The 19561-nt window shown below is 41.2% G+C and overlaps 1 protein-coding gene across 7 annotated transcripts in view; it reads left to right on the top strand.

Moving 5' to 3' along the window:
- The window catches only part of zmiz1a (zinc finger, MIZ-type containing 1a), a 122310-nt gene that overhangs the window by 84236 nt on the left and 18513 nt on the right, over nt 1–19561 (top strand). For 5 of the 7 annotated variants that reach the window (XM_088013510.1, XM_088013511.1, XM_088013513.1 and 2 more), the window contains one exon: nt 2925–3030. In XM_088013510.1, coding sequence (XP_087869636.1) covers nt 2925–3030 — 106 coding nt within the window. The other 2 variants (XM_014987272.2, XM_014987271.2) reach the window with 2 other exon arrangements.

The following is a 19561-nucleotide window of genomic DNA, read 5'->3' as shown; positions in this document are numbered from 1 at the left end:
AAAAAAGCCTAACTCCAAGGTTATTGTTTCCAGCCAATATTCTTGCGAGAGCAAACAGATAAATGATCATTAACGTCTAAATCAAAATAAAAGCCTCTTAAAGGGTGATAAAGAGCTGTACAATGGAGCCCACTGGCAGAATCCCTCTCGGCATGGGGCTCCTTCCATCAGCTAAACTGTTTCATTAGACTCTGAGAACAAACTGCTGCTTATTTGAAGAATTACTGCTAGCAACAAGTCGGAGCATTCTTATGAGTAACTCTGCAAATCAGACAAATGCCACATGCGAGGCTGCTTGTTCTGTTTGTGATCTTCTGCAAGTGCAGCTCTTCCACGGTGGCACCAGAGGCAATGACGGTGACACAGCTGCTGCCGTTGCTATCAGCTTCTTATTTTCTGAGATGTAATTGTAGCTTTTTGTCTGTACATGTGCATTCTGTGTCAAGTAGGTGTGGAAAAGCCAGTGGTCACAGATGTGCTGCGTAATTTATTTCTGTTCAAAATTGTCTTTACTTGCAGTTATTTTATAGTGCATAACTTCATGTGTTCTCTGGGTATAGATATTACATGAGACAAAACATGTGGAGTTAACTACTGTTCAAAATGGACAAAGGGGCATTCTATTAAATCTGCAATATGTGACTTTTATGAAAAGTTTTGGCAGTGTAACATGAGATAGATAATTAGCGAAAAGATCGATCTCTTCCGACTTCTCCCTGAGCTCTGATTGGTTGTTTCTAGTTAGCACTGGAGGCAGAGGTGCTCATTTTTTTTGCAGATCAAAAAAACAAACAAACGAGTAAATATAGTGACACTTTCAACAAATGTATATATAAAAAAGTACATAAAAGTAACATACTGCACCTTTAAAGTAGAGCACATGCAATCAAATTCATAGATGAAGAAATGACTACATGAAAATTATCACATACCTAAGCCTTTGCCTTGCAGCTAAAAGGTCCTGGATGGCCTGGAGTCTCTCTGCATGGAGTTAGCATGTTGTCATCATGCACGTGCGGTTTCTCCCCAGCCTCTCCGGCTTCCCCTCTACATTCTGAAAACGGGGATGTTTTAGGTTAATTGGTTTCTCTAGATTGCCCTTAGGTCTGATTGTGTGCATGGCTAATTGTTCCATGTGTCTGCGTGTCCCTTTGGTGTGCTGACAGTCTGTCCAAGACGTGTCCAACCTCTTGACCTCTAACCACTAGAGATAGATACCTGCTCCCTGATGATGCTGCAAAGATGAATGGATGCTTAAACGTGCTTAAATACGCCGTCAGGGTTTATTAAAAGCTCTAAAACAACTGGAACTGAAGTGAAAAAGATTGGACAAGCTCTCAAGCTTATTTTGAGAAGGTTGAGTAAATATCCCAGAGGCTGACTGTTTGAGAATTGCTGCAAATAGTGGCATCCTGGGGATCACTAAGTCTTTATCTACATGCTATCTCCAACTGTCTACATGCTAACTGGTTGTTCTAACAGCGTGAAAGAAGAAAACATATATTTGCCTGGAATGATTAGAGATTCTAGGTCCCAGGACTCTGAATTATCTTGAGAATTGTGCAAAGGGTGAATGATCTTTGTACCAGGCAACTGTATGAAATGAAATGAACTGGCAGTTTACAGAACTGTCTCCTCTGGACCTATCAGAGGTTATTGTCAATCAGAAGCTGACCTGAGGCAAAAATAGGATGTCCATTTCCAGCAACAAGCAGGATTAAACCACAAAGCTGTTTTCGTTTTATTTTTTTTATGTTTTTTTCTCCAGGAAGGAGAGATAGACACAAATCTGAGCAACCCACTAACCTCTCAGCACTTATTCCAACGCTGTTTTCATATTGACAGAACTATGGGCCGGCATGCACATCCTCCGAGGGAGATCAGGCTGAAAAAAAAAAAAAAATGGCTTATGAGGTGAAACACTGTTAAATCCATGTCGAATCTAGGCTGGCCTTCGTAGCTGGCCGCCTGCCTCGTGTAAACCGAGGGGCCAACCCACTTACGAGGGAAATCAAACGATTGACAGCAACTATTTTGACCGCTTTTCAGCAGAGGTTGCATAATAGTTTTGGCCAGATGGATTATGTTGACGTGCTGATGATGCCTAAACATGTCCAGATAAATGTATTACACTCTCTGGAAGTATAAAGTTATTTATGATGGTTAATTCCTGCCTAATAAATCTAGTTACTGACACAGGTTTTATGCACTTTTTGTTGATGTATTTGCTTTGTTGTTTGTGACAAATATCGACTGGGGTTGTAAAAGGCTCATTAGATGAAAGCCAGTGTGTTGAAGTAGTTCCCCTCTGCATATGTCTATGTAATCCTATTTCACGTCCCTCAGGATTTCCTGTAATATCATGTTAAAGTCTAGAGGTTTTACTTATTGTCTCTAAAATAATTGGCCTCTCCCTGAAGTTATTTCAACACAGGGCTTTGCAAAAATATTCATAACCCTTACATTTTTTTTTTTATATGCAGTAAGTTATTTGTAAAGGAAAACTAAAAGCTCATATTACCTTGAACACACCATGCCCACAGTGAAACACGGTGGCGGCAGCATCATGCTCTGGGGATGTTTTATCTTAGCAACAAGAAAACAGAGTTGATTAAGTGACTGGGGATTATACAGAGATAACTACAAATGCATACCACATTTTTTATTGTTTTTGTAGAAAAGATTTCAAAATGATGCATCATTTTTCCTTTCTGTTCATCTGATCGAGTTTACAATATTTTCAGTATTTGTCAAAGCTTAAAAATGTGAGGGAGGGAATCTAAACCTGAAAACCAACTAAAATGCGTTGATCAGAGCTGAAGGTTTATGTACAGTAAAGAAATCACTGAGGTTAAAAAAGATGGATTGCCGGGTTTTTAACACAGCCTAAAGAGACACTTCCTGATTTCTGACTCCTTCTGCAGGTGGTGAGCCGGGTTGCCGCTCAGCAGGGGTTCGACTTGGACCTGGGCTACAGGTTGCTTGCTGTGTGCGCCGCCAACCGGGACAAATTCACTCCTAAGTCTGCAGGTAAAGACCCTCCAGCCAAACAAAAAAAAAAAAAAAAAAAAAAAAAAAAGCAAAAAAAAATGCAAGCTGATGCATGTTCATCCATCACGCCATTTTAGTACTGCTGACTTAGAAAAACAAAATTATCTCATTAAATCGCAGCTTTTAACTCGCTGTTAATTTACCAGATTATGCAGTGGACCTATAACCAATAAGTGCTCAAAAGCAAAATAAACGCACAATGTTAAAGTCCCCCGTAAATCTGCGATTTGGAAGTGTTTGATTTCTTTCCACCAACAGCAACTAAACAGACGGCACACAAAAAGCCCAGAGTATGATAATGTCACGATATTTTTAGATCCTATTAAACATTAATGTGCTATTGAGATGAGTTGTCTGAGTGGAACCCCTCAGAAAAACAGTCTACTCAACACCAGCAGGCTGTGTGGCCCTACCTGCGCGAGTGCGCTTGCGTGTGGCGTGTGAGCTGCATGCGTGCGCACTCACGTAACGGGGAAGGGAGAGCAGTAATGCTATCCTCAGACATTTATCTATCAAATCCAATTTCCTCCAATCCATACCTCCCCTCCCAGCCTCCTGTGCTTCTCCAGCAGCAGCTGGATCTTGCGCATTTGTCAGAGCGAAGCATGCCGAGGCAGAGCGGAGGAGTGAGGGGAGGGAAATAAGGAGATGGATAGCTGGAGATGTGTCGCTCGTACGTGCCGGACCCTTCACGAGGCCGCCGGCAGCCACACGAAACGCAGATAAACCTTTGCTCAGCTGGTTAGATAAGCAGGAGAGTTAAATATTTTGATTAAACGCTTTGATTTCTTTGTGATTTTTTGACAAGCCAATTATCTCACACGCGCAAAACAGGAACTGCGGTGACTGAGAGTGGGGCGCTCTGTAATCTTATCCCATTATTCTCCACGCAAGCCCCATTGTTGTTGCAGCCTGCCGCTCAAAAGGCAGAAACGTATCAGCCTCGGCGTTTTTCACTCGCATTGTCCGCGATAAGTACATTTACTAAAGCTGAATATCTTCTTTCAGTTGTGGCAGACAGCATCTTGTTGGGAGGAACCCTAAGTGCTCCGACAGACGTCAGCGCACAATATTGATCGCTGTATTTCTCTGTCTGTCTGTGTTCTTGTGTCGGGATAATGTGATTGCCGTCCAGGCACTGCCCGGACTGGCTGGCTGGGCCCGGCTGACAGTCGGAATCATCTTCAGGGCTGCTGATGATTCTGGGATCTATTAGGAGGCAATGTGGAGTTTCAGGAAAAGCTGTTTATACATGCTGGACAAATGGGAGATTTAGTGTAATTATGCAGGGTCAGAGCAGGAGATATGATCCAGGCGTTCATCACATGAGGACGGCAGGCGGACTGTGAGCAAAGAGGGATCATCCGTACACGGACGTTTGTCTGGGAAACCAGACGGGATGGAGGCGAAAGTAAACGAAGCAGATTAGGTTTACGCTCACTGTTCTGTTCACAAGACATGAACGCTCACGTTTTTTTCCATCCTACATGAAGCACAGATACAAATTTGCTCCTACTTGTGACTTGGAAGGAGAAGGATTCATCCTAGTGGTGGGCAAAATGTGCTTAAATTTTTAGCGCGATATTTTGTTTTCCTCCTGTTATATCGATGTTTTAGGTAACTACGTCAGTGACAACATTCACAAATAGAGATGTTGTTCTTGAAAACCATTCTCATTTAAAATAGGCTTCTCCAGGATGCCACTTAATTAAAAGTGTGATTTGTATCACTTAACTGCACACAGTAACTGCATTTATTCATATTTTAGAGTTTAGTTATATTTATTGATGCTCTCAAGGGACCGACAGCGGAGAAAAAAAGCAAAAATAACATTTACAACCACTGTCAGTTTTGTGTTTTTCTGATTTTTTTTTTGTGATAAATATAAATAATATGCAATGTGATAAATGCCCACCCCTAATCCATCAATTTATGCTTCTACCATGTGCGAAATAAATAAATTTATAAGAATTAAATTAAATTAAAAAATTTTATTACTAAAAAAATCTGGAAAATCTTGTATCCCGCCTGCTTTACTCTGTTACCCTTAAATACAGACTAAGTAATTAATAAATGAGAGTTAGTGGGAAGATGAATGGACCTACATCTGGTTGAATCCTGGAATTAAACCCACTGGAGGCTGCAAACGACCTCAAACTGACCTTTCAGTCAGACAACAGTCCTCAGTGCAAGACTTTACAAGTGATCTTACCTGATTCTTATTCTGTTTTTCAAATAAAATGAGGAGAGTTTGATGTCTTTGTCTTAAAAGGTTGTCAGCTATAATTGCAAGAAAATAGATCTGTATAGTGTTCAAATATAGGACTGAATACCAGTTTCAGTTATTAAATCCCCCCCAAAAAAACTCTTCTTTCTCCTTCACAGTTATGCGCTGCTTTGTGTCAGTAAACCTCAACTAGAAAAAAACTAACGTTTGCGGTTGTGCTGTGAAAAAGTTGAGGAAGTATTCCTCCTCTCGCAAGACACACTATCAGTTTGTGCATTCATGGGAAGTATGGCCAATTGCGCTGCCTCAGCGTAATCTTCTGACAGTCGGCATGGCGACAGAGGCCTGCGGATCCGACACCTGAGAGCCCAGAACAGGGCCAATGAGTCTGGGGTGCTGTCTTCAGTCTCCTCGAGGAAATTATTCGACAAGGAAATATTTACTTTCGAAACATCAATCAAACCTGAAATGCGCTAAGCTGTTTTTTTCAAGACAGACATGTTTAATAAAAGCCAGGCCTTCTATTGATCCTGCCAGAGAAATTGTTTTGATTCAGCAACAAACTAAAATACGACACTCAAAAATGCAATCAGAGAAGAAAGAAAAGCCGTGCAAGTAAACATAAAAAATTACAACTGAAACCAAATTTAAATGTAAATTGAAATAGATACTACAGCAGTCTACAGTATACACCGGAGGAGCTTTAATACTTCTGCAGACCAAGATTAGCCCTGAGATTTGGATCTTTTTCTGTTGATTTGTACTAAACTTTGAAGATAAGTGAAACAGATGCAGGGCAAGAAAAAATAGGCCAACGTTATCAGGTGGTTGAGGAGGTGTTTGCATTTCCTTTACTAGAAAAATCAGCTTCAGAATAACAAAAACTAATAATTATTGGCTTGAAACGTCTGCAGTCAGTCTGGGCCACAAGAGAAGGTTAGCATCCAGTACAAATGACATCTGTTTTGTGTGTCAGCTTTTTGCCATTTGTAGATTTTAGGGAACTATAAAAGGCCTGGTTCTTCTGCGCGACCTGTCCAACCAAGTGGAGAGATTTACAGCAACAGCAGGCTGCTGCTGATCAGCTGTCTGGAGATTGTGACCCTGCAGTGAAGCCTGGGGGATTATTGTGCTGCTCTAATCTGAAATCAGCCAGTGAAGAGACTTATCTGCTGTTAGGCAATGTAGCATTGGCACAGTTAATTCTTGGAGTAAAGGTACTCGGCTCTAATGCTGTTTATATTCTTGTGCCCGTGGATGGAAGCTTTCGGTCTCTGATCGGTGGTTACTGAGGTTTGGGTTTGCGTCGTCATTCTGTGCTCTACAGAAGCTGTCTCTTTAAACGTCCTTCACGAATCCTTGTAAGCGTTTCGCACTCGATAATCTGTAGTCTGTATGCCAGCAGACTCGCAGCTCATTAGAGGTTTGTCATAAACGAGGTGTGCAGCTGCCCTACAAATACAACGTAACCCAACAGACTGAGCTGTTGGGATACTGTGAAGTTCAGCAGACAGCAAATCAGATTACCGCCGTAATCCCTCCAGGGTTTTGCTGTTTCCATCCTCGGTGAATATGCCAGTCTGTCATCAAGCTCGTAGCCGTTCTCTTTATGAAGATAAAGTCGGATTAAATGTCAAAACTGTTGCATTTTCAAATGAGCTGTATCTTGAGCTTGAATAGACACTCTCCAGGTTGCAGATAATTCGTCTTTGGAGTGATATTTATTCTCTTTTTCCTTTTTTTTTTTTAATGGTTCAATCAGATATAGTAGCTGCTCGTTGGTTCTCTGCGTTGCTTAAAGAAATATTTATTTATTTTAAATTGCTGACCCAGTTGACTATCCTAAGTATTCTTGGCTGAGAAATTTACACAGCACTAAAACATTTGTTTCAGTATTAGTCATGTGTTGGCTTTAGCTGATGAAGAATGAAAGTTTGGTGGGAAACAACACTAAGAACAATGCTTCTTCTTTTTTTTTCTTCTTCTTCAGACTGCTTGCGTCCCTCCCACACGCTCGCTCACATGTGCATCACTTAAAGTTTACCTTTGCAGACAGGAGCTGTCAGAGCTCAGTCAGTGGACAGAGTGAGACCTGCTGCAGGTACATCAGGAGGACAGCCGTTCTGTCAGCAGTGACAGGAAACTTCCTGGGTGTGGCTGCAGCTGACCTCGTGTCCCCTGACCGACACACAACCCTTAAAGCAGACAAGTCAACGCAGGCACTTCCATTAAACTCTTTCAGAAGAGTGTCCTCACTTCTTCTGCTTTTAGGTGACAGCGATGTAATACTTACAGATGCCACAGTAAAACTTTCTTTTTATTTTTTTTTACATTTGTCACAATGCTTCCAGGAATGGGCAATATGACTAAAACTATTAATAAAAGTGATTAAAATAAAGAGATTTAAAAGTTTATTACCACTATATATAGCCAAATACTGCTCTTAAAATAAAACGTCTTTACCACACAAGTTACGTAGTGTGGTGCAAATGTATTGAGATGTACTTGTGAAACAAAAAGCGGATAAAAATAGTCAAAAACTGGTTTGATTACCATTCCAAAGTGTCAGTTTTCATGAGAAATAGCCATAATCGTCATGATTATTTTTTTAAACAAAAACATTAAACGCATTAGGGCATAGTTGTAAAGTTGATAGGAGATGTTTGGTGAGTTTTTTTCTTAAGTTTTTAAAAGTAAAGGTCTACAAAATGTTGCTTGCAACCCCTCTAGGACAAACTTTTGCTACTATTGCAGCTGCAGCTATTTTGGTGCGTTTCCCTCACAGCGATGCAGAGCCAGATTGTGGCAAACTGCTTTCAGCGATTGGTTTCTTCTTGCTCTTCTGCTGTGGAGAACGCATTTGTCGAATGCACGACTAAAAGATGTCTTGTCCAAAATTGCTCCCACCTGAGCTGTGGCTCTCTGCAGCTCCTCCAGGGTGAACACAAACCTTTTGGCCGTTTCTCTGACCAGTGCTACCTGTCTGGGTAGACGGCCATGTGTCGGTAGGTTTGCATTTGAACTGTACTTTTTTTCGATTTTCAATTCATGGATCCAGCAGAGTTCTGTGTTCCATTCAGATCTTGAGGAAATATTTCTTGTTGCACAACCCGGCTTCCTCCACAACTTTCTCCCAGACCTGCCTGGTGTTCCTTAACGCTTGTGATGTTGTTTCTTCACTGGTGTTTCCTAAGAAACGGAGGCCTTCACAGAACAGCTTTATTTATACTGCCATTGAATTACACACAGATGGAGTTTATATACTAATTGGATGACTTCTAAAGCCAATTGGTTGCACCGGATTGTGTTTAGGTGTATGAGGGTAGATGGAGCTGGTTATTTTTTTCTTATGAAAATAAAGTTGTATCATTGGTGTTGGTCCATCATAACACATCCCAAAAATACATTGAAGAAAAGTCAAAAAGGATGAAGAAAACTTTTCTGGAGGGAGTATATCCATTTTGATAATCTTCTCCCTGATTGATTAAGGATATAGATCCTTTATCACTGACCCAATCAACCCTACAGACTTTTATATTTAATTACTGCTGAGTAAGAGCAGTGCGCTGAATTATTAAGAAGAAACGGGAGTTATTTTTAGCATGCGGGCCTCTCCTCTGACTCTCTCTAGCGGTTGCGCTTCAGATGATGAAACCCCTTGGCAATCCCAAATCCACCTTCAGAACTTTTCCTCTGGAGTTTACAGAAGTGAAGCCCGCGTGGTTGGGAGGAGGACGCTTTCGAGCTGATCAGGTCCTCCCGTCACTTTCTGCCTAATTGGTTCGGTTTGCACAATTGCAGGCAAATTCGTTTCTCCGCTTGAATCCCAAGCTGCTCCTCCTGCACTTCGTAATCCAAACACAGAGGACTTTGTTCTCGTACAAAACCGGATGAGCAAATCATTTAAATCCTCTTTTTGTTCTTGCTTGACTGATCCGGCACCCACACCTCAGGACTCAACTCCCCCGCCCCCAGCTCTGCCCCTCCACCCCCACGGGTGGGGGCGGCGGGGTTAGAGGGGGGGGGGCGGCTTTTGACACACCCTGTAAAGTTATATTTCTATGTTTGTGGGTGTTTTTCAGAGCAGCGTGGAGTATTTCTGAAAGCCATTGATGACAGAGTGTTCTGCACAAAAAGCCGCACAAACGAAAACTTCCCTCTGCTGTCACGAGGCCACTTCATTTCCCCCAACCCTCTCTCCTTCTCCTCTCCTTCTCTCTTTCTCTCTCTCTTTCTCCGCCTGCTTCTCTGCATTTAGGTGACAGCTCGGCTGTTTCTTCTTGTCGGGTTGAACTCCAATTCATTGACCTGCTTCTCCTCGTTTTCTCTCAGACATTCTGCTCACTTCTGATGTGCTTGTTAGATCCACTGATGAAGACAAAGGGGGACATGATCAGATTATATTGTCCTCCAGGCAGCCCCCCTAACCCCCCACCTCCCCTCTTTCTTTCTGATAAGACAAATAAATTACTACTTGTCTGCCTCTAAATAGATTGATTTTTCTTCCTCTTCCACTTCCTCTCTTGCACTTTGCCTCCCAGCCAGCCCGCATCACGAACTAAGCCCCGCCCTTTTATGCAAGTTTGCAAACTGAGCTTGCAAGGTTTTTTTTTTTTTTTTTCATTCTGATGTTCTTTGCCCTTCTTTGACAAATGGCAGTTGCAGAGGTTGTGTTATGCATGCGTGCTTCCCTGCGCAATCTTTAAAAAAAAACAAGGAAATGGAGAGCTAGACTGAACACATCCATTACGACAAAGGTGAGAAGCACTCGAACATCTTGGCTCCTCAATCTCTTCTCCTGTTTGTCTGCGTTGGCTTGCTGTCTTTATCACTTCCTCTCATCCTCTGCTCCTCCTCGACTGTCTCCACTGCTCCCTCTGTCTTGTTTTTTTTTTTCTCTATTCCTTCCCTCCCTCCGTCCTTCCCACTCTTCCTCCCCCCCCCCCCCCCCAAAACCCAATGTCTCGAGAGTGTGTTGGAGCCGGTAGCAGGTACAGCAGGAGCCCATTAGCGCTGAGCCTCACTCTGATTGGATAAGTTGAAGAAACTGGGAGACTGCTTCTGAATAATTGATGTATATTGTGCAGACGCCGGACAAGGGGAAGAGACGGATCAGAGAGCAAGGGTGGAGGAAAAAAAGAAAGATAGAAGAAGGAGGAGGAGTAGGAGGAGAGGTGGGGGAGTAAGAAATAAAGAAAGAAAGAGAGAGAACAGAGTAAAGGATATGTGCGAGGGGGGAGAGTGAGAAGGTGCTGGCAGGAGGCTTGAAAGCAGCGAAAGCTTCGAGAGTTGCCACTGGCCTCTGCGGGATCGGCAGCATCTGTGACAATTGAGTCTTTTCCTCTGCACTATGGAGGAAATCAGATGAGATGTGCAGCATTGCTCAGCTTTCGGTAAGTGTGAGAGTGCATTGTTTTCTTTGCGCGTGTCCTCACAGACGAGGCAGGATCAAAGGTGAGCGTGGGACGGACGGCTGGTTTAAGGCTAAGTTTTGTTTGCGTTGAAAACGAGTCGTAAATGAAGCAGAACCAGTTTGGTTTTCTCTTGACCGGTCAAAAAGCAGAAGTGCTCGTTTTAGACTTGAAAATCCTCCGAGAGAGAGAGAGAGAGAGAGAGAGAGAGAGAGAGAGAGAGAGAGAGAGAGAGAGAGAGAGAGAGAGAGAGAGAGAGAGAGAGAGGCGTATGTTGGTGTTACTTTGGTTCAAAAGCACCGGCCACTCACTCACACAGAGACAGGATCAGTCCAGATCAGCTGACCACAGGTTGACCTACATGCTGTTCTGCCCTCTGGTTATTCTGTGTGGGTTTTTTGTCTTTGTGCAAGCATGCACTCATGGCTCAGAATGCTGCTTAATTTCTGGCACTGGTAACTAGGCAGATGAAAGCTTGGCAGATTTATAAATCAGTCTTAACACATGCCTGAGCAACAACCGTTTACTTTCAAATGATCTTGCCGGACATTTAGATTTATCTTAAAAACAATATTATTCCACACAGATTGTGTATGCTTTCAGTAAAAATGTGTTTATCTCTTGCCTTTGTTGTCATTGGAACTTGCAGTGACATTCACATGTTGTTGGTTTTCCTGATACCATGTAGCCCAGCTGTCAATACCTATTGCAATTTCTCAAATTAATTGTTATGAAAAGCTAATTGAAAAGTTCAGAAGGCTTTAATCCATACAATAATCAGTTATTGGGCCAAAATTAGTAAATTGTAAGTAATAAGTTAACCTTAAAACATGTTTTAATTTGTTAATATCCAAATATGAACTTATCTCTTTATTCCAGCATCCCTTGAATCTCAACACAGGTTCAGTCAGGAGTTTTTATTTACGCCACAAATAAAAACGTCTTTTTCACATCTAACACAGTGAATCTCTTTGCATTATCCCAAGTCTATTTCCAATTGGTTAATTAGAGCCCTGTGATGACTCCTTCCTCAAAACTCTGTCTGCTGAGCGGAGCACTGTTCTAACTCAGTCATGAGAAACACTGACAACTAGAACCAGATTTTTTTTTTCCATGCCTACAAACCCTGATCAGTTTGTTGTGATTTTGCTGGAATAAACGTTTCTGTTTTTATACGTTTGTAGTTTTGACAGCATACATGTCACCCCATTCCTTAGATTTTTGAGTTGTACCATATTTTCCTTCATGTCATCAAATTTCAAACCCAAAGAGAGAAACCAATCCAACGTCCAATCAACTGAGCCAGGAAACAAAGTACCACTTATCGTCTCTGACTGACCTGTGAGAGACCGAGATGGCAGAAATGCGAGTCAGACTCACACTGGCACGTCCTTTTGCCGTTCAGTCATGGCCGATCTGACGTTGAAACTGATGGATCAAAGATGCTCTTTAAACCTCTAATTTCTTTTTATGTTTGTTAGATCTCAAAATTTGCCTTCAGATCCTTTTTTTTTTTAATTTCCTGAGATGAAACTTTAGACTTCAATTGGCGTCGAAAAATTTTTAAACATTAAAGTTTGTTTTTAGAAAAATTTACCTTATATTTGAAATATTAGGTTGTAGAGTGTTGGCATATTTGCTTTTATAAATTTGCTTTGATCTTTCTTTTTACTCGATTACATAATTAAGAATCTTGTTTGCGCTTACAGTTTTTTCTCAACTGAAGTGTATATTCTTTGAATTTTTCTTGCTTCTTTAAATGCGTGATGGCATTCCTTCATTTGGAATGAAAGAATTCATCCTTCAGACAGATATTTCATAGATAATGAGGCTGATTGTGTGACTGATTTATTGATGTAAATGATCAAGCCCCTACCTCAACAACTACTTCCAATTTATGAAACCTTAATGAGCATGTTGGCGTTAAGAGTGCAGGCTTTGCGCTTCGTTTTATTTCTGTCCGGAGAAGATGACCCACTTCCCACTGTGGATTGTTTTTTGAAAAGCACCACTCTGCTTGAAGCCAGAGCTCGTCCGCGCTCATTACTAATAACGGAGCCTTAAAATGAGCCATGCTTTCCATTTGAACTTTCCAGTTCTGATGGAATCCTTATTGCGTGTGTCTCATGGAGGAAAACAGTTTGAATGCGTAAAAGGGCATTTGGGCTATAAAAACCAAAATGGCTCTCTGCGAGCTTCTCAATCAGTGCTTAACCTTAAAACTAACAACTTAATTAGTCAAATGTCTCCCGCGTCCAACACCTCACTCTTTCATCTGACCCGTGAAGCAAACGCAATAACGCGTCGGCGCTTCCAGCGAGCCGAGCCAGCTAACTTCCTGTTAGCCTGCACAGGGTGAAAAGCCACTGAAACCATTTGCATCCTGAAGCCGACAGCCACACACTACAAACTCTTCAACCTTCCTCTTTCCCTTCCCTTCAACGCTTTGTTCGTATCACTGACTCCACGCACTGTAGTGACCTCCTCTGACAGCTCGCTGAGCACTTCCCATCAGACTGTTTAGTGACTCATTGGTGACATTTGGCGTTGGAGTGTGTGAGCGCGCCTACGTTTGTTTTTGCAGCTTGTTTCTGCTTTTTTTTTTTTTTTTTTTTTCTTCTGTGAATCATTGTCGTGCCTGGCAGCCGCCTCCTTCTTCCCACTAACAGCAAGTGGCCATATTAAGTTGTGCTACATGAGCCTGACAGTTGGGGAAGGAATGTGTAGTAGTGCTAGCTGATGGCTCGCATTGATAACGGCGAGGGAGGAGCTCGCAGACGGCTCCTGGCTACGCAGCAGGATTGATTCATATAGTCAGCAGATCTCTTTTAAGAAATGTTGAAAACTTCCTAATTTAATGAAAACAAATCTCAGAACCCTTCTCTCTCTCTCTCTCTCTCTGTCGTTCTCTCCCTCTCTCTTCTTCACTCTCACGCTTTGATTGAACCAGCAGCAGAGCGAGATGAAAGCGTCATTGTGAAAACTGAGACAAGTAGCTGTCTGGTTATAATTAAGCATGTGATATTTACTAGTTCCCCTCCAGTGGTGGGGAACTGCACGTGGCTGATAAGAGCAGTTCATTCACAGCCCGCTGTTCTCTGATGTTCCTCGCAGTCAGCGAGAGGCGCCTTTCCGCATAAGCTCATCTCCACAAAGCCCAGACGTTGAATTTGTTTGTTTACTCATTAATGCACACTTAGGTTTGCTTACTTATTTATTTATTTTTTCTATATTAGCATGCATGCTTGTGTCCTCCCAGCTGCTCATTAGCTGGATTTTTTAACTATTTTTTTGAGTTGGATGTTTTCTGTTTTCTCATCGACGTGAGCGTTAGGGCTGCTGTGATGATGGCTGGGATTGTGACGTGTCACGTACAGATGTAAAAGGCTGAGCAGGACGGTCATCAAACCTCTGACACTGCAACTCCGGTCACCTGAATTTCACATCCCATTATGTCTGTCATGCCTGTAAGGTTAAAGTCATAATACATGGGCTTAAGACATACAGTGTCTTGTGGAAATAGTCAAACCCTTTTACTCTGATTCTGCTAAATAAAGTCCAACATAACAAACTGCCTTCAGATATAAATGCAGCGACTCTGTGTAGGCCTCAGCGGTTTCTTGGAGAACAGCAATGAACAAACAGAATCATTAAAAGAAAATGATCAGGTGCAGGGATACAATCGTGGAGAGGCTTAAAGCTGGTGTAAGTCATAAAAGCTTTATAAATCTCATGAAGCACTATTATCCACTATCTAAAAATGGAACCAGTATGGGGTAACTGCAAAACCTACAACACATGGGCCTCCACCTAAACTGACATATCGGGCAAGGAGAGCATTAATCATAAGAGCAGCCTAGAGGGAGAGAAGCTAACTCTAAGCAGCCAAGGGGCAGCGTAAGATCCAAAGCTTAGGTGGGAAAATCTGTTGACAGAACCATTATTAGTTGTGGTTTCTTCAAACCTGGCCTTCGTGGACGAATTGGCACGAAGAAGGCCATAATGAGAGACTGTGATTCCAGTTTTTTGCAGCCCACATGGGTGAAAGTGATGCTCAGTTCAGATGAGACAATAATTGAACCTTTCCACTTACATGAAAAACCTGCGTGGAGGAACAGTCCACATGGTCATGAGCGTTAAATTCCTTCACTGAAAGATGGTGGTGGCAGTGTCATTGATTGAGTGAGTGCGTTTTCCCTCAGCAGGGACCGGGAAGCTGGTCAGACTTTATAAGACGACGGACTCGGCTAAGGTCAGGGCGATCCTTGAAGAAAACCTGATGGAAAAGACTTTCAGTGGTGAAGGCTTACCTTCCAGCGGGACGGACGACACCCCGATAGCTACAACAGCTAAAGTGTGTTAGAATGAGCCGCTCAAACTTGGACGTTAACCTGCTTGATCACTTAAAATATGACTTGAAAATTGATTTTCACTTTTATTTAGGCTTAAAATAGAAAAATAGCCCTAAAAGCTCCTAATACACGGTAGAAAAAGGTGATTCCACAAAGTGTTGACGGAGGGATGCTGAATAGAGCCCATGCTATTCACATATTGTATAAAATCCCTGGAAAGTTTAGGGGTTAGGTATTTTGTTGGTAGTGACTTACCTAGGTAGGAGGTACTTACCTAAGTACGTCACTATCCAGTCTTACTTAGGAGTTTGACGTCATAGAACATAAATAAAATTAAGAAAATTAAAGTTTAAAACTTTGTTGCAAATCCTTGACTTGTAGGAACTGCTACAGTTCTGCAAGCTCCTTCCATCTCTCAACATCACCATTCTCTGTTTTCTATGATTTTGCCAGTTTTCTATCGCAGCCTGTTTCTGATGTTTTGTTTTGGGAGGTTTTTTTTTTTCTCTTCAATTTCCCTAGATGAACCAGTGAAATCAGCTCAGATTGTTTGTAGCAATTTTGGTAAGTTGCATTTGTAGCGCTGGTTGCTTTGGTCACTTAAAAGCTGGCCAACCTCAACCAAAAGTTGATATTCTCTTCATATTTTTTCTGATCTAGATGGGTTTTTTTTATTCTGATATGCCTTAAATTGAAAAAAAAAAAATCAAAGCAACAAACAAAAAGTAACTTTGATTCTTGTACTTTTCTCTTTTACAGCAAACATCTTGAAGGTAGATAACTCATTGCAAGAACTTTTCGAAATCTCCTAAAGAAAATGTACACATCTTCACATGGAGTCTCAGCATAGGTCTCAGTAAACCAGTATACCATAAGAAGAAAATAAACAAATATTTTTGTTATTTAGCGGCTAAATGTGACTAAAATAGCCCTGCATTCGCTTTCTGGTCAGATCACACTGCATTATTGTTTGGTGTCTATGCTTCTTCTTCTTCTTCTTCTACCATTGACCCAATTTAAAAATCTGTAATTTGAACCCCACAGAAACCAGCACCTGCAGGAGATGTCAGAGTGATTCAGGTAGAGCTATACCCTCCCTTCTGGGCTGCAGCATCATTTATTTGGCTTTTGTGAAACCACACACACGCATCGCCGGGGAGGCGGGAATCTGCCCACTTCCCTTCATCTCCACTTGTTCTCGGTCTTTTCATTCATCATCTCCTGCACCTCTTCCCCCCGCCCACTGTCTGGTCTCAGATCTGGTGCACCACCAGAGGCTGTGGAGGGGATACTGTCAAAATTAGTCGGATTTGAAAACAACTTTTTTTTTTTTTTTCAGTTCAGATTCTCAAAAAGCAGGACAGAAAACTGTTGGGGAAAAACAAATTCCCAAAATAGCCTGTCTGTTGCAGGAGCTTTAGATTTGAAATATTCTGACTGTGAACTAGGTTTGGCTAAGTATGATTTCTGACAGAGCTGTCTCTCTGCAGGGCATGTTTAGGTTGTTCCGCCTCCGAGCTGTTGAGACTAAAGCCCATTTGATATGCTTCTCTCTTAAAAGAAGTTGGCTTTTACAGAGAGGGGGCAGGAAGGGGGATATCATCGACTACATAAATGGCTTCCATTACACTTCAGCAAAAAGCATGACTTTATTTTTTTTTTTATTTATAATTCAAAGGATTTATTTTACCCCCCCCCCCCCTCCATATTCTTCCTCTGCATAATATCTTGTGCCCACACAGTACAGGCCTACCTGCCGGTGTTTTACGGAGTTTTGCTTTTTAATATCTATCATGAATCGCTGCTTTATCATCCCACGCATTGTCTCAGAAGGCTTCTTTGTCTAGTGCTGCTTTGTTTCTCGCTCAGAAAATGTAATTTTTCCATTTAGTAATTCCTTCATTTATGTATTTGCAAAAAAGAACCTATGACAAAGCTGATGTAGACTTGAATTCATAATGTTAATTTTTTTTTTTCATTCAACCTTCGGAGTTGTGCTTCAAATTCGCCAGTGCCTGCTTTACAGACAGTGGGTCCCATTCAGCTTTAAAACATTCTGAATAGCTGAACTCATACTGTTGATGTCTTATGACTTGTGACTCAAACACTCTTTTCTTTTATCTTAGATTCATTTAACTTAGTTGAAGTATTTAGTTAGTGTTTTTAGTTTGAAGTGTATCATTCTGGTGAATGCTGTATTTTGAGGGATGCATACTGTAACGTATGTTATCATATTCATGATTTTATCATGTTCCTATTGGCTATATATAGGCAAAAATAGTAGTTTGGTATTTATATAAAAAATGTAAACAAAAAAGTAATAAATAATGTAATTTAAAAAAAAAAAACTACTGACACTGAAATTAGATAATCACCACAGCTATGCTAGAGCTTTCTTGGATATTTGTTTCAATTTTAATACATAATCATGCAATGCAAAATGGAGAACAAGCACCTGCTAAATACAGGGTGGGCCATAAGTTTCCATACATAGAAAAAAAATAAACATTTTACTGTATATTGGACGCCCGTTTTTATTTTTGTGGGACTCTGTAATCGCTGCACGCCTTGGACCACTTCGTGGTTGATCTGCAACATTTCTAGTTTTCTGAAACTTGCAAATAAGTTTTGCCACAGTGTCGTGTGTGTGTGATGCTTGTTCCATGTTTTCTGTTAAAGTTTCGTGCAACCATGCGACCGCTTCCCCGATCCAGCCGTCAGTATGATTTCAGTTCTTCGCTCTTTTGTCAAACGCGTCTTCTTGGGTATCTGATATATGAAAGAAATATACATTTTACATTCTTCTATGTATGGAAACTTGTGGCCCACCCTGTCTAATAGTAGTTTTCAAATGTGCAGATTATTACATCTTTTTTTGACATTTTGCTCTTTAAACAGATAGCATCCCTATACTAGCTGGCTAATTAGTCAGGCTGTCATCTCAGGCAGAGCTTGCACCACTTGTTGCTTGGATAAATGTAGCTACATAACAGTCACACCTTTCACACATCATGTAAGCTCCATATATTCACCAAGGCTGCAAAATCGAATTATCTCGCTAACAACATTCCTTCATGTCAGCCTAGTCCATGCAAACGCTTCACTTACACCAGCTTGTTTGATGCTGGAAGCTGAAAGTCATACCGATGCCATGGCCTACTTTCTGATTAATTCTGCTAATAATTAAATGACAACACGGGCTCTCCCGTAAAGCATTCAAGTTTAATTTCTAAAGAGTAATTTAATAATATTAAAATGAGACAGTCGATGGAACGGCGAAACCAATATGCCTGGTCCTGCACAGTTAAACGCGTCAAGTTCCAAGTCGGACTTGGGCAACCCACATTCGTAATTTCAAAATGGAGCGCAAAAACACTTGCACATGACAGAATTTAGTGCTTTTCAAAATTCATTTCCTCAAGTGTGACGGCAACTGAACCTCAGGCAGCAATTCCAGTTTCCGCATTACCCTAAAGAATAGTGGTGGTTTGTTCTGTTTTACTTTCAACGCCACGTCACCATTTTTTTTTTTTTCCCCCTGTATTTCTGTTTTCCTCTTGTTGTTTATGGGGAAATTCGAAACAACCTGGAAACATTTTCAAACAGGCAAATTTATCTGATATGCAAAGAAAGTAGTAGCCTTATGTTTATGCCAGCTGACCAGAAGTGCACCTGCAACAAGTGGGAGACGGGAATTGCTACATTGCTCCAAAACCCCAGAGAAAAACGATGACACCGTCTCATTAAAAGGACCAAAACTGAACCATTGGAAACTTTGTCATGCTTCATTACCAGTAGTCTGCATTATTTTTAGCCTTTATTATAAGATTGATAATAAAATGTGTTCATGCTGATGAACTAACTCACTGCTGTAGAAATCAGGTGGCAAACCAGTGATTGCAGCACCGTGTTTTATTGTTGTTGATTATCTCAAAATTAAACCATATTTCATGATTAAGCTCTTCTAATTGTGGAATAAGTGACAACACCTCCTGCTTGGTTTCATGGATGAGAATGTAACACACTGAAGTTAGTCATAAATGTTTGAGAGAAATTGACATAAATTGGATTTCATTTTCTAAAACTATTTTTTTTTTTTTGGTAGAATTTCATCAGGTTTTACACAGCAGTTTACATCTGGGAAATATGCAAGTTATTAACACTTTTCTGTTGCTGCTTCTGCATCAGCGTAGTGTTGGTGTATGTATGTGTGTGTGTGTGTGTGTGTGTGTGATTATGTAGCAGATCAACATCTTTATTTTTAAAACACAATAGATGCTCATTAAGGAAGTGAGATTACCCATCGAGCAGCTTTATGTCAGAGCAGGCACATTTTAAATACATCCGGAGGGCCGTGATTTCTTCGACAAAATATTTGCACAGAAAAGGCAAATCCCCAACACATCCGCATATGCTTGTGCACGCTCAGCACCCTCACAGTTCATAGTAATTAGCATTCGGGTTCCCTTGTAAAAAAGGTCTTGTACTACCACTCTGTCATTAGTTAATGGGCCTGGCTC

This window comes from Poecilia mexicana, unplaced genomic scaffold (assembly GCF_051168715.1).
Source record: "Poecilia mexicana isolate PSO_F unplaced genomic scaffold, ASM5116871v1 scaffold_15, whole genome shotgun sequence".
NCBI classification, from domain to species: Eukaryota; Metazoa; Chordata; class Actinopteri; order Cyprinodontiformes; family Poeciliidae; genus Poecilia; species Poecilia mexicana.
The sequence above is the reverse complement of the archived record's forward strand: the minus strand, read 5'-3'. Positions and strand labels throughout refer to the sequence as shown.